The sequence below is a fragment of the Bos javanicus genome, chromosome 23 (genome assembly GCF_032452875.1).
Source record: "Bos javanicus breed banteng chromosome 23, ARS-OSU_banteng_1.0, whole genome shotgun sequence".
NCBI classification, from domain to species: domain Eukaryota; kingdom Metazoa; phylum Chordata; class Mammalia; order Artiodactyla; family Bovidae; genus Bos; species Bos javanicus.
The window spans coordinates 17155149-17170447 of NC_083890.1; the positions used below are offsets into that span (position 1 = coordinate 17155149).

The window sequence follows — 15299 nt, forward strand, 5'->3', positions numbered from 1 at the left end:
TGCAGGCTTTGAAGAAGGAAGCTGCCATACTGCAAGAGGGCCTTTGGAGAAGCCCCCATGTCTGTGCTTTGAGAGCTACCCTCTGCTGACAGCAAGCAAGAAAGGAGGACCTCAGTCCTACAGCCACAAGATGATAAATTCTGTGAACAACCAGAGGGAGCTTGAAAGTTAAAGTATTAGTTGCTCAGTCGCGTCCAACTCTTTGCGACTCCATGAACTGTAGCCCTCCAGGCTCCTCTGTCCATGGAATTCTCCAGGCCAGAATAAGTAGCCATTCCCTTCTCCAGGACATCTTTCCGACCCAGGGATCAAACTGGTGTCCTGCATTGCAGGCAGATTCTATACCATCTGAGCCACCAGAGCTTGGAAGGTACTAAGCTCATGGCACAGAAGAAGGTACACCAGTTATTAGTATAAGGACTTCTCTTTTGTATTAACAGTTATGGATCCAGAGTTGTGGACCATAGCTAGAGTTTATCAGTTTAATCCTGAAGTTTTGGCACAAATTACCAGTGCTCACTCTTATGACAGTTCTAGTCACCATTGTATTAGAGGTTCAAGATGATGCAGTCAGTACAGGAAAAGAAATAAAAGATGTGAAAGAAGAGTGAAATAGGAGACATGGCCATGTTTATAGAAAATCCTAAGGAATCTACCCTCCCCCCACTCCCACTAAAAGAACCTAGAATAATTGAGTTTAGTAGGGTTGCAGGGGACAAAGTCAATGTGCAAGAATTTGTAATACTTCTATATATTAAAATGGGAAGTTGAAATTTAAAAAGCAATGGCATTTTTGCAATAGCATTAAAACCATGAAATTATTAGAAATACATCTAACAATATATGTGGAAAAAACAGTTCAAGATAGATGCAGGTCAAGCCCCAAGCTGATCTACAGATTCATTGCATTTTCACCAAAATCCCAGCAGGATTTTATAGAAATTGACAAATTGATTCCAAAATTTATATGGAAACACAAAGGATGAGGAATACTCAATTTTAGAAAAAACTAATTTGTAAAACTTAACACTACCTGATTTTAAGAGCTAACTCTAAATTTATGGGTACTTCCTAGTGATCCAGTGGTTAAGACTTTGTGCTTCCACAGCAGGGGATACGGGTTTGATCCCTGGTATGGCCAAAAACAAAACAAAAGTTAAGGTGGCACAGGCAAGAATGGAAGAAATACGAATAAAATAGAGTGAGTTGCAGTGGATATGCGGAATATGGTGAAGTGGCCTTGGTAACTAGATAACTGCAATTGTGTTAGTTGCTCAGTCTTGTCCGAGTCTTTGTGACCCTGTGGACTGCAGTCCACCAGGCTCCTCTGTTCATGGGATTCTCCAGGCAAGAATACTGGAGTGGGTTGGCATTTCCTTCTCCATAGATAACTACAATAAAGGGGAGTAAAAGAAAAGAAGTCAATATTAGATTTTAAACCTTTAAGAGAAACAGGAAGTTGTTTGGGAAAGAGAACCTTTGAGGAGGAAGATATAAAGATTGACTTTAGTAGCATTTTGTTTGATACTTTAATGAAAAATTCAAAAATTTAATGAAAAATTTTCTGTAGGGAGGTAGAAATAAGGGATTAAAGTTTAAGAATTTGGGGAAGGAGCTTAAGATTTGCGTGTACTCAGCATAAGCAAATTGAAACGTAAGCCAGTACCAGTTCACCAAGAGAAAAGGTATCTACGGAGAAGAATGTTGCTCAGTATCCACAGTTAGGGCGTTAGAGGAGGAAGACGGGTTAGCAAAGCAGAGAAACAGCAGTTGGAAAATCCTTCTATGTGCTCCTCTTCCTCCTCCTCATATATATGAGCCTTTATTCTACCTCTTCGAGACACTCTGTATTTTCTTGCCTTGTTCATAGCTCATTTGTGTGTGTGTGCTCAGTCGTGTCCGACTCTTTGCAACCCTTTGGACTGCAGCCTGCCAGGCTTCTCTGTCCATGGGATTTTTCAGGCAAGAATATTGGAGTGAGTTGCCATTTTCTGCTCCAGAGGATCTTTCTAACTCAGGGACCAAACCCATATTTCCCACATCACCTGTGTCTCCTGCACTGCAGGCAGATTCTTTAACATTGAGCCATCAGGGAAGCCCTCACTTCAGCCTCTTTAAACCAGCGTGTATATTTCTTAACTTTCTTGTTACATAATGCTTTTAAAATGCTTTTCCAAAACTGACTAGTCCTAAATTGGATAATAAGATATTTTCAAGGCCGTAAGTACAAAGCTACATCTAATTTAAATACTTTGTCAAGAGAATAAATCTAGTGGTGCTGATTAGATTTAAGCTATTCAACTGGAACCAGCCTCTAAAAATACAGAAGTGCTAACTTAAGTTTATACTGAAGCGTGAGATAATTCTGAATAATTTCTAATTGAGTAACTTAATAGAATTCTTGGTGGCATGCAAGGGAAGTTGGAGGAAGAAAGTTCAAAACTGGAGAGAGAAAACAGAAGTACTTTTAAATCATTGCTCATAAAAGATAATACAAAATATTTGTTGGTTATTGGAGCTTATAAGGTTCAGCCTAGGCTGGAAATTAAGGCTGCTGGACTTGGTATGAGAAATTGATCTCTGTTGTGATACTGAGTAGTCTTCTAAAAACATATCTAAAGTACCTGAAATCTAAGCATTTCTGCATTAGATAACACAAATAAAACCCTGATTTTAAAAAAATGTCTACCTGTGACCTCTCAACTTTTTCAGAGGAAAGGCGAAAACAAGGCTTATTGCAATGGCTTGATTCTCTTCAGACTGAAAGCACCAGCTCTCCAGACCTACAGCTCACTATGGGAGCAGTGATTGTGGAAGAAATGCGAGCAGCCATCGAGAGGCAGACCGGTTTTCAGTGTTCTGCTGGGATTTCACACAATAAGGTGAAGGCTAATAGTAGATTTCAAAGAGAAACATAGATATATCTGCAGTTAAACACAGGGATAGAAACAAACACAAACTTAAAAAAACAACAACAATAAAACATAGACGGGATAGATATGAGTGGGGCATTTAAGATTTTTTTTATGTGGACTATTTAATAGTCTTAATAGTGTTTCTGTTTTCTGTTTTTCTTTTTTTGACTTTGAGGTATGTAGGATCTTAACTCCCTGACCAGGGATCAAACCCACATTCCCTGTGTTGGAAGAAGTTTTAACCACTGGACCTCTAAGGGAAGGAAGTCCCTGCATGGGGCATTTAAACCATTACACATCTTTGAAATGGGTTCCTCTTTAAACTTCACATTGAAGACAAAAACCTAAGTAATTCTTCAACGTGAGAATTGACATTGCACATGTACTTTCCTAAGAAACAGGCTGAAAATTTTGCTGGAAATGGTTATTTACATAGTTGTAGCCACAATATTTCCTTAATGATTGAACTATCCAAAGAAAGGAGGAAGCGGGAATTCCTTGGTGATCCAGTGGTTAGAACTCAGCTGGGGAACTTTCACTGCCCAGGGCCTGGGTTCAATCCCTGGTTGGGGGAACTAAGATCCTACAAGCCAGGCAGTGTAGCCAAAAAAAGAGACTAGTCTTTTTATTTTATATATGAACTTATTCCTTATCTTTTCACTTGCTGAATATTCTAGTATTATCTCACTTCTTCTGTGGTGTGACCTAGGTATTCTCTGCTTTTTTCTATTCTTTCTAATTAAAGTACAGTTTGGCCTTGGGATCTTCATCATCTTTGATCTAGGTTTAGTCATAGGATGGTAGCTGATTTTCCCTGGTTACTACCTTCTCTCCCTTCCTCAAGAAGTGGAAAGTTCAGCACTGTGCAGCTTGCAGGATCTTAGTTCCCTGACCAGGAATTGAACCCAGGCCCTCAGCAGTGAAAGCACTGAGTCTTAACCACTGGACCACCAGGGAATTTCCAAGGAGAGGAAAGTTGCCAAATTACCCAGTAGAGTTTTGGGGGGGGGTTTTCCTGGTTAGGTGGAGGGAGAGGAAACAAAAATCTCAATGTAGTAATTTAAACTAAATATGACCTAGTAGAAGTTTCAGAGAATTTCTCCCATGAATGTGAAGTGATTTTATATTTTTTCCTACCAATTATAATTTGTGAAATGATACCACTGAAGTACCTTATTCTTTGAAAAGACTTCTCATGGGTGTTTTTCATTTTGAAGTCTTATTTAGTATGAGATGTTTGCTATTGGATGATGATTTTGAGCCCAGTCTTTGTCACAGATACTAAATGATGGTAATCTGTATTAAACTGGGACTGAAAATGGACTGACCATTAATCAAGAAATGTCTAAGTGGGGTAGGGCAAAATGAGTTTTTTTCAGCATTTTCATATGGACACACTAAGAAATGCCTCTTAAGTCTCTTCTGTAGCTTCTTTGTTCTTTACCCTCTTGAAGTAGGAGAACCTTAAGGAACAGATGGGTGGAAAAAACTACTAAAGAAAAACAGAATGGAAGATGTGGGAAGAACAATGAGGATAATGATAGTGGGTCATGTTTTCCACTGTGGATGTTGTTGGACACCCAGGTTTGGAGATGTCTTGAGTTTCTGGTTCTGTTTTTGTTTTTAATGTGGAAACCACTAGTTACAGCCCTTAAGCTGTGCCTTGTGTGTGAATGTGGGTATGTGTGTATATTAATATTCACCGTGTGTGGGTATTGACAGTAATGAGGTTTTTATGCTTCCCATGCTCCAGGTTCTGGCAAAACTGGCCTGTGGATTAAACAAGCCCAACCGGCAGACCCTGGTCTCACACGGGTCAGTCCCACAACTCTTCAACCAAGTGCCTATTAGCAAAATGTAAGTATTCAGGGAGCACCTCAGATTTCACTCCTCTATCTATGTGAAGGCCCTCTCTAGTTGTAGTTTCTTCTGTTCCTTAAGAATTGGAGCCAAGGAAAACAGGTACCACGGAGACAGGAGGGAGATAACAGAAAATTTTGCAAACACACTGAGATTTCTTTTCCTAATGAACCTTCAATTCTGGATTATCTGTGGAAAATAATTAATCCTGAATTTTAAAAAATGAACTGATTTTTAGCCATACGTTTAACTTCCTTCTAGGTTTTTTATTAAAACCTATTACTAAATAATAAATAGGAATTTTAATTCTTTCCTTTTTTCTAATATCGTAGCAAGCCATTTAGGGCTACTGAATTGTTCCCAAATAAAATTAATAACTAGGCTGTGCATACCAATTGTGTGTTTTTGACCAAGGGCTTATAATATTATTGAAGGGACAAGATATAACTGTTCAAAGCAATAATGAAAGTTCCGTAATCAAGAGTGTATGGAACTGCTAAATGAATTGTACAGGGAGTCACCAAAGTTCATAAAAGTCATCTGAGAAGGACTTATAAAAAGGGCATGGGATTTTGTTTTCAGATTTGGCACAATTTGGAGTCAGATGAGAATATAAGAGAAATACCAATTTGGAGAATGTTTTGAACACAAAAAAGGAGAAAGTATAAGGTATTTTCGGTGAACGGGACATGACCTAGGACCATATTGAGGAAAATAAGTAATGGAAAAAGGACTGAACAGATAGGTTAAGGACAGATTATTAGACATCTCAAAGGCTAGGTTGAAGAATTACTATATTCTTAAATACAAAAGGTTTTAGCTATTGAAGGGGTTTGTTTTGGGAGGTGGAATTTGAATCCATAAATGGGACAGTAGACCCTGTACAATTGAAAAGTTTATATAGTTGATTTGATAACCACTTAATGAATTGGCCCTTGTGTTTATGCTCCGGTTACTCCTATTCCTAGGCCCTAACTCCCAGAGTATTGAATTCCCAGTCATCTAGTCTTATTCTAGAAAATCAATAATTTACAGAACCACTGTGTGTTATCATTTTCCCTGAATCTTGGAGAGCTGCTTACACAGACAAAATATTTTATATCTACTGCTAACCAGATATTGATGATGTTACTTACAAATTTATTGTCTTTTGTTGTTAGCCGTAATCTTGGAGGAAAACTAGGGGCCTCTGTCATTGAAATCCTGGGGGTAGAATACATGGGAGAGCTGACCCAGTTCTCTGAACCCCAGCTCCAGAGTCATTTTGGGGAGAGGAATGGGTAAGTGATTCCTGATACTGTTCAGTCATAACTTTTATGGATATGTTAAATTCAAATGTAGACAAAAGCATCAGGTAAAATCTAGACCTGTTAGGTTAACATTCACTCCTTGAGGTAACTGCACTGATCCTTTTGCTTTAAAATATTAGATCACTATAGCCTATCAGTCCAGTTTTTTTTTCCCCCCACGTACCTAACTAATTAGGTTGGTAGAAAGGAAGTCTTACTTTGAAGCTTGGTTACATACGTGTACAAAGATGCTGTTATTCCTTTAAGATCCTTGTATTTAGGCTTAGTAAGTACCAAAAAAGCTTGGGGATGTAAAATCCTGTAGCTTGGTTGGTACTTTTCCAAAAATATAAATGATGACTTGACCTTAGAAAGCATAATCAGTATTCTTCTCCTGAGTAGTTTATCGTACTGGAATTCATGGGGAAGGGCAAGATTCTGTGATGTACTTAATTTTGAATAGATTTTTCCTTTTTCATGAAAGGGATAAAAGGTTTAGTATACTATAGGTATTTTGTTTTAACAAAAATAGTCATTTGCTTTCACCTTAAACTTTTGTGTTGGTTTTATTAGATCTTGGCTATATGCCATGTGCCGGGGGATTGAACATGATCCAGTTAAACCCAGGCCAATAACCAAAACCCTTGGCTGCAGCAAGAACTTCCCAGGAAAAACAGCTCTGTCTACTCGGGATCAGGTGGGCAGACACATTCCTGACAGAACATTGTCTCTTTTAAGGGAACTGGTGGGTAGGTTTTGGTAGCTGTGAAAACTTAGATGGAACCTTTATGCTGTAAAATATGCAGGAAACAGAAGGGGTTTTGTGTTGAAAATTGATGAGTTTCACTTGGGATTTTTATTATTTCTTTTCCTTTCTTCCTTTCTTCATCTAAAAAGAACTAGAATGGAACTAACTGAAGTTTGAAATGGAATTACTCATTTTTTGGTAGATGAAAACTTAGGAAGCCAGGATATTGTGCCTCTGGTTTGTGTCTTTTTTCTCAGAGCTGGAACATGCCTTAAGTTTACCTGATAGCATGCCAGCAAGAAAAGAAAGTGAAAACTCTTAGATTAGGGCAGGTCAGAGTTCTGAAGATTTCTATCATCTGGTGATCCTTATGGGGGAGACTTTGTTGCACACTTCCATTTTGGGGAGAACTGAACAAAACGACCATTTTTGCATGCAGAGTTGCTTAAGTCATGTCTGAGTCTTTGCGACCCTATGGAGTATAGCTGGCCAGGCTCCTTTGTCCAAGGGATTCTCCAGGCAATAATACTGGAGAGGGTTGCCATGCCTCCAGTATCTTCCCAACCCAGGGATCAAACCCATGTCTCTTAGGTCTCCTGCACTGGCAGGCGGGTTCTTTACCACTAGCGCTACCTGAGAGTTCTATAATAAACCTAGAGTCTTTAAATGAAAGTTTAAAATCTCAATACTTTTTTTAGGTGCAATGGTGGCTTTTGCAATTAGCCCAGGAACTAGAGGAGAGACTCATCAAGGACCGAAATGCTGTAAGATTTTCTTTATTGCTTGGGTGGGTTTTGGGATATAAATATCAGTATGGAGTAGAAAGAAGATACAAAAAGATACCAGCTAGAAAATGTTAAGAAATCTTTTATCTTTTCCCATAAAACTGCCGTAAAACTCAATATGATTTTCAAAAACCTCGATCTGTGAACTGCTGACTAGATCTGTGAAGACCTGACTACTCCTGTCTCCCTCATTACCATCTGCTTTTACATTTTTGTATATTATCTAAATCCCACTCCAACTCTGAATACACAGTGGATCTTCATCAGAGTACAGAACTGTTAAGCAGGACATTTAGGGATTGGACTGTAAATTATTCAGCTTTAACACAGTCCATGTGACAAGTATTCAGTTCTAGAGACAGAGTCTTAAGGCAAAGATTAAACATATGATTAGTTTATCTTCTCTCTTTAAAAAAACTATTGATACATATATATATTTATATACCATAAAATTCACCCATTTACAGTATAAAGTTCAGTAGTTTTCATATATTTCAGAGTTCAACTATTCCATAATCAATTTAAGGACATTTCCATAACCCAAAAAGAAATCCTGTACCTGTATTAGTGGGTACTAATCCTGTATTAGTGGATACTAATAGTTATTCTGCAAGCCCTAGGCAATTCTAGTCTGCTTTCTGTCTGTATAGATTTACTATTCTGGACATTTCATATCTGTGCAATAATCTTATATGTGGCCGTTTGTGACTGGCTTGAAATCTTTAACATGTTTCCAAGGTTTATTCATATTGTAGCATCTATCAGTCCTTTATTCCTTTTTATGACAATAATATTCTACTGAATGGATATACCACATTTTATTTATCAATTCATCAGTGAATGGATATTTGAGTTGTTTCCACTTTTTGGCTATTATAAGTAATGTTGCTGTGAACATTCATGTACAGATTTCTCTGTAGACATGTTTTCCCTTCCCTCGTATATATACCTAGGAGTAGAATACTGAGTCACATGGTAACTCTGTTAGCACATGAGGCTGTTGCTGCACTATTTTATACTCCCAGCAATGTAAGAGGCTTGTGATTTCTCTATATCTTTATTCTTTAGTCGCTAGGTATAAAGTGGTTTTCAGGTGCGTATTGACTATTTTCTGATTTTATTTGGAGAAATACCCGTTGAGATCCTTTGCCATTTTTGAAATGAGCTGTCTCTTTATATTGAGTTTTAAAACTTCTGTGTGTGTTCTGGATACAAATCCCTTGTCAAATATATAATATATAAATATTTTCTCCCATTCTGTGGATTTTCTTTTCATTTTCCTGATGGTATTGCTTGATGTGTCCTCTCCTGTTGAAACATCAACTGTATACTGTCAGGAATCATCTGTAATTAACTGTCTGCCCCTTTTTAGTGGAATTGGTGGTAAATGTTCTTTGGTTGTTTTGGTTTAGTCACTAAGTCATGTCCAACTTTGCAACACATGGACAGTAGCATGCCAGGCTCCTCTGTCCTCCACTACCTCCCAGAGTTTGCTCAAATTCATCTCCATTGAGTCAGTGATGCTATCTTAACCATCTCATCCTCTGCCACCCTCCTCTGCTTTTGCCTTCAAGCTTTCCCAGCATCAGGGTCTTTTCCAATGAGTCAACTCTTTGCATTAGGTGGCCAAAGTATTGGAGCTTCAGCTTTAGCATCAGTACTTCCAATGAATATTCAGGATTGATTTCCTTTAGGATTGACTGGTTTGATCTCTCTTGCTGTCCAAGGAACTCTCAAGAGTCTTCTCCAGCACCACAATTCAAAAGTATCAATTCTTCATTGCTTAGCCTTCTTTATGGTCCAACTCTCACATCTCTACATGACTACTGGAAAAACCATAGTCTTGACTATACAGATCTTTTGTTAGCAAAGTCATGTCTCTGCTTTTTAATATGCTGTCTAGGTTGGTCATAGCCTTCCTTCCAGGAAGCAAGCATCTTTGAATTTCATGGCAGCAGTCACCATCTGCAGTGATTTTTGAGCCCAAGAAAATAAAATCTATCACTGCTTCCACTTTTTACTCATCTATTTCCCATGAAGTGATGGGACCGGATGCCATGATTTTAGTTTTTTGAATGTTGAGTTTTAAGCCAACTTTTTGCACTCTCTTCTTTCACCCTCATCAAGAGGCTCTTTAGTTCCTCTTCACTTTCTGCCATTAGAGTGGTATCATCTGCATATGTTGTTGATATTTCTCCCGGCAATCTTGATTCCAGCTTGTGCTTCATCCAGCCTGGCATTTCGCATGATGTACTTTGCATAGAAGAAGGGTGACAATATACAGCCTTGATGTACTCCTTTCCCAATTTGGAACCAGTCCATTGTTCCATGTCTGGTTTTAACTGTTGTTTCTTGACCTGCATACAGATTTCACGGGAGGCAGGTAAGGTGGTCTGGTATTCCCATCTCTGGAAGAATTTTCTAGTTTGTTTTGATCTACACAGTCTAAGCTTTAGCGTAGTCAGTGAAGCAGAAGTAGATGTTTTTTCTGGAATTCCCTTGCTTTTTCTGTGATCTAACAAAGGTTGGCAATTTGGTCTTTGTTCTTCGGTAGGTAACATAAAGAGGTTGTGCTATGGGCTTATTTGATGTTGCCCACTAGGTGTCGCTCCGTTCTCATCTCTCTATCCTCTGATAGTCTGACCTCGTCCTGTCATTTCCCCCTCACATACTCCACTAACAGCCTCCACTCTGCTGGCCTCTTCCCTGTTTATTTAACACACCAAGTAAATTTCACCTTCACTTCCTCCCCAGTTCCTCTATCATATCAGCAGCCTCCATCACTCTCTGCCTTACTCTGCTTCACTTTGTAGTCATTTCTATTACAAGCCTACTTGTTTATTATATGTAGCTCCTACTACAAGATAAGATCCTCCAGAGCCTGGACTTTATTTTGTTCTCTCCTTTATCTCTCGATAGTGCCTGATACAGTTATAGTTAACTGGTTTTAGTCAACAAGGACTTTTTTGTAGTTGCGAATTTATATTCTCTCGAGATACATCCAAACCTGAATAAGCTGTATTTACAAAATGCACAAAAATACAAAATGTTATTTTTACCTAAAGGTTTATTTGTCTTAAGTATATTTCTTCTCACTGGAATCTTGATTTTGAGGGGTCCCTGTGTATACTTGTCACCTTATTGCCTCTTGGCCTTACTTTCTTAGTTTGCTTTGCATCAACAGGATTCATATACTTAGATTTCACTGAAAAGTGAGTCAGTGATCTTGCTTTCTAGAGGCAAGCTCACTACCTGTGTATCTTCTATAGATGGGCTGTAAGGAGGTGATAGTAGAAACTTCTCTTCTTGAGCATGAGAGCATCAGAGGGGTTAAGAAGAGATCCACTACTCAATCCTGACCCCCTTTCAATGACTTACATGAACTTTTCCTTCAGTCACAGAATATAGTACTATAGACCTTTGTGTAATCTTCCTGCATGGATACTACAAAAGAACATTTAGGAGAAACCATTTTCATTTATTCTGTCAAATATCCTAGATATTCTAATACTCTGTCACCCAAATTATGTCTTCTCCAGTTACTTATACTCATTATATATATATATATATATTATATATAACAGCACAAATATTTTAAAAATTAAACCCTATTTCCAAACCATTATGCCACCCTGCTTCTTTTCTCTCACACAGTTCAGTATTAGAATCCAGCTGCTCAAGGTAACTTTAGTTCTGTTTCAATCCTCTTACACCCACAGAACGACAGGGTGGCCACTCAGCTGGTAGTGAGCATGCGCATACAAGGAGACAGGCGTCTGAGCAGCTTGCGACGCTGTTGTGCCCTCACCCACTATGATGCTCACAAGATGAGCCATGATGCATTTGCTACCATCAGGAACTGTAACACTTCAGGAACCCAGACTGAATGGTGAGTTTACTTCTAGCTCATCTTCGTTTGAGACTCATACCCTGTCTTTATTTAAAATTAGTATATAAGCTTTCCAGTTAGGGTAGGTTCTTTGTAGCAGGACCTGTTATAGAGAGGGGTGGTCATGCATTAAGGGAGAGAACACATTAGAAATGCCAGAAACATGGTTCAGCCTCTTTGTCTACATTTGGTGCCTTCCAGTGCCCAGGGATAGGTTTGAGAGGCAGACTGAACCAATACTACCCTTTCTGATACTAATTATAGTCAGGGAATGACCAGTTCTACTTGGGAATGCAGAACAAGTTTCAGAGAACTTCTGTCTTAACTGTCTGATTATTGTATTTTAAAATCATCCTTCTTGATAATGAAAATGACCTGTATTCACCAATAATCTCTATCTCACATCCCAACTCAGTTACAAGCACCACTGGTGTAATACCAAATGTCATAATAATAAATTTCACTTCAGCTGGCCATTAAAAATAATCAGCTCTATATAGGAGTGTGTTCATTTACTGTTCAGATAGTAATGATTTTTTCAGTATTGGAATCCTATTTAACATAGCCTCTTAAATTGTAAAAGTATTCCAAATTCACAAGGTAAATATATTAATAATATGTGAGAAAGATAAACTGGTTGTTTAATATAGATCTACATTAGAGATTATAAAAAGAAAAGTTTAGTTAGCCATCTTAAGTTATTGCTTATCTGAATATATTACTCTCTAAAGTTAAGAGTCTTTGTAATACTTAGAAGACTTACTTGAAGAATACTTACTTCTTGGTATACTTGTTATCTACAAAGACTAACAAGTAAATTATTCTAAGTAAAGAATGAAGACTGTATTTATTTTCAAATATTGAGTGATTTTACTGAACCAAATGATAATTGTGATACTATGTTCACATTAAACCTTATCAACTGACAGATTATAACATTTCACCAAGAGTATAAAATATTATATTGGCAGGGAAGCATAATAGTATCTGATTATAAGACTGTCTCAAAGCATGAAAGAGAATAGTGAGATACTGTCATAATAATCTTAAAATAGCATTTACCCTTTACCTCATTGAGGGACTAAATCTGTATATAAAAGCACATTTTCATCTTCTGAAATTCAACTTATGTGAAAATTTATTTGGATAATGAGATATAATGAGGAACTTTATGACAGAAATTTCTTGAAGTATTTCTAGAAATTTCTAGTATTTCTGAGACTAGGCTAGGTAATCAAAAGCAGTTGTGAAATTTCATTCTCTAGATAAATTCCAGAGTTGAAAATCAAGAGTTCAGGTTCTGTTTAAAAACTGCATAGAGCATTTTTTTTCAAGTCTTTCCAGTCTAAATATTTTTAAACTTTTTTGTAGCTCTAGATAGTGTCTTGCCTCACCCGTGAATTTCAGCAGCTGTGCAGCAGTATCATGAAAACAGTAAACCCACTTGTCAGGGGAGCCAACTTACACATCCTGCTTGCTGGGTGTTCACCAAAGCCAGTGGTTCTCAGGGTGTGGTCCTAGACCGCCACATCAGCATCACCTGAGAACTTGTTAGAATGGCAGATTCTGTACCCATCCCAGGTCCGCTGAATCTGTATTAACCCAATATACCCCAAAGTTTGAGATAGTGATAATTTCCTTTTGTGGCAGAACCAGAGTCCCAGTCATTTAGAAACTTAATGTGTCACCTACGGCTAATCTATTTTTTCACTTTCTATACAGGGCCCCTCCCCTTATAATGCTTTTCCTCTGTGCTACCAAATTCTGTTCCTCTACCCCTTCACCTGGCCCAGACATCACCACCTTCTTGAGCAGTGACCCAAGTTCTCTGCCGAAAGTGCCAATCACCAGTTCAGAAGCCAAGACCCAGGGAAGTGGCCCAGCAGTGACAACCCCTAAGAAGGCAACGACTTCTCTGGAATCGTTCTTCCAGAAAGCTGCAGAAAAGCAGAAAGTCAAAGAAGCTTCACTTTCTTCTCCTACTGCCACTACACAGGCCCCCATGAGCCCATCATCCAAGCCCTCATTACCTTTCCAAAGCAGTCATACTATGGGAACCGAGCCCTTCTTTAAGCAGAAAAGTCTGCTTCTAAAGCAGAAGCAGCTCACTAATCCTTCAGTTTTCTTCCCTTCACAGAAGCCACAGTCCAGTCCTAAAGAGTTACCAAACTGTTTTCCAACAGAGAATCCAGATTGTGCCCCTGACTGTGAAAAGATGTTGAAGCTAGGATCCCCCAAAACAACTCCCACAGAGATGGATTTGGCCCAGAACAGCCTCAGCAGCCTTGCTTCTTTAACTTCCACATCTGCTCTGGAGGTGGCTCAGAAGGCAACTATGACCTCCAGTTTTCTGGCTGCTGAGGACCAAGTGCCCTGCGAGAAGTGTGGCTCTCTGGTACCTGTGTGGGACATGCCAGAACACTCAGACTATCACTTTGCATTGGAGTTACAGAACTCCTTTTTGCAGCCCCACTCCTCAAACCCGCAGGTTGTTCCTGCCAGTTCTCCTCAAAGCAAAAGAAATCCCAAGAGCCCTCTGGCCTCAAATAATAAACGGCCCAGGCCTGAGGGCATGCAGACACTGGAATCATTTTTTAAGCCATTAACACACTAGTGCTGCCCTCAGGCTTGCAGCAGGGTGGTAATATTTTATCTGTAACCTGGGAGGTGGGAATAAGTTCACTTCTCAAGGAGACTTATAACTGCATGAAATTTTTAATAAGAAAAATAATCCAGATCTTGAGTTAAGGCTCCCATCTCTTTGTAGGCATGGATTCAAATCCTATTGCTGATAAGGATGTAAAAACTCATTTTTCAGATCATAACTGTTTTTTTAATTGTTAGTCTTTCACTTTTCACTTTCATGCATTGGAGAAGGAAATGGCAACCCGCTCCAGTGTTCCTGCCTGGAGAATCCCAGGGACGGGGGAGCCTGATGGGCTGCCGTCTATGGGGTCTCAGAGAGTCGGACACGACTGAAGCGACTCAGCAGCAGCAGCAGGGAAGCAGTGTCAGTTTAGAATGCCTGAGCCTTGGAGCCTAAGAGATCTGGTTCCAAACCTGGCTTTGCCTCTTAGAATATGTCCTCAAGCAAGTCACCTTGTCCAGGACCTTGTTACTCCCAGTGCGATTTTGAGGACCAGCAGCAACACAAAGGAATGTGTTCTCCAGCCTCATCCCCACCCCTGCTGAATCTGTGTATTAATGAACTTGAGAAATGAATTTGATCGAGAAAATAATAACTGTCCTCTGGGCAATGTCATTTCCTTAGACCCTAAATACACATTTAAGAGGGAAGTGCTTGAGCCTTCAGGGTCACTGCCCTGTTCAGCTCTTTCCTATTGAAGTGTGAATATTTATTTAGCTTAAGGTTTTAAATGAATTATTGTAGCTTTTTGCACTTGTCTGTTTATATTACTGTATACTTACTTTGCTTATGTGTGTGGCTGTCAGCTGTGGCTTTTCTGATGTGGGACATGTTGATTACACAGAGAAGCCAACCAAAGGTCAACTGAGTGATGGGGGCATAAGGTACATGTACTCAAACCAGTACTTTTAGGCTTATTTTAGCTTATTTATAAATTGGGGACCTACAGTTTGAAGGGGGAATATTTGAAAACCACTGTGTCTAGCAAATTAGTTCTTCCTCCAAAAATAGTTTCCACTTTTGTGTTAAGTATCTAATAAAAGACAGTACTTACCAAGTACATGGCTCTTCCTTACCAGATCTGTAGATTTCTTCAAGGCAAGACTTCTTCACAGAGACTTCCCTGGTGGTCCAGTGGCTAAGACTCCCGTGCTCCCAATGCAGGG

General features: G+C 38.9%; 1 protein-coding gene and 1 non-coding gene across 3 annotated transcripts in view; one reads left to right on the forward strand and one right to left on the reverse strand.

Moving 5' to 3' along the window:
- Positions 1–15193, forward strand: part of POLH (DNA polymerase eta) — a 29193-nt gene extending 14000 nt beyond the window's left edge. For both annotated transcript variants that reach the window (XM_061398263.1, XM_061398264.1), the window contains 7 exons: positions 2713–2882; positions 4669–4772; positions 5936–6055; positions 6638–6761; positions 7511–7576; positions 11317–11486; positions 13209–15193. In XM_061398263.1, coding sequence (XP_061254247.1) covers positions 2713–2882; positions 4669–4772; positions 5936–6055; positions 6638–6761; positions 7511–7576; positions 11317–11486; positions 13209–14100 — 1646 coding nt within the window. In that variant the 3' untranslated portion in view covers positions 14101–15193. The remainder of the gene's footprint in view (positions 1–2712; positions 2883–4668; positions 4773–5935; positions 6056–6637; positions 6762–7510; positions 7577–11316; positions 11487–13208) is intronic.
- On the reverse strand, positions 3800–3872 carry TRNAE-UUC (transfer RNA glutamic acid (anticodon UUC)). Its single transcript has one exon. It is a non-coding gene; the product is annotated as a tRNA-Glu (tRNA).
- Positions 15194–15299: the final 106 nt, after the last annotated feature.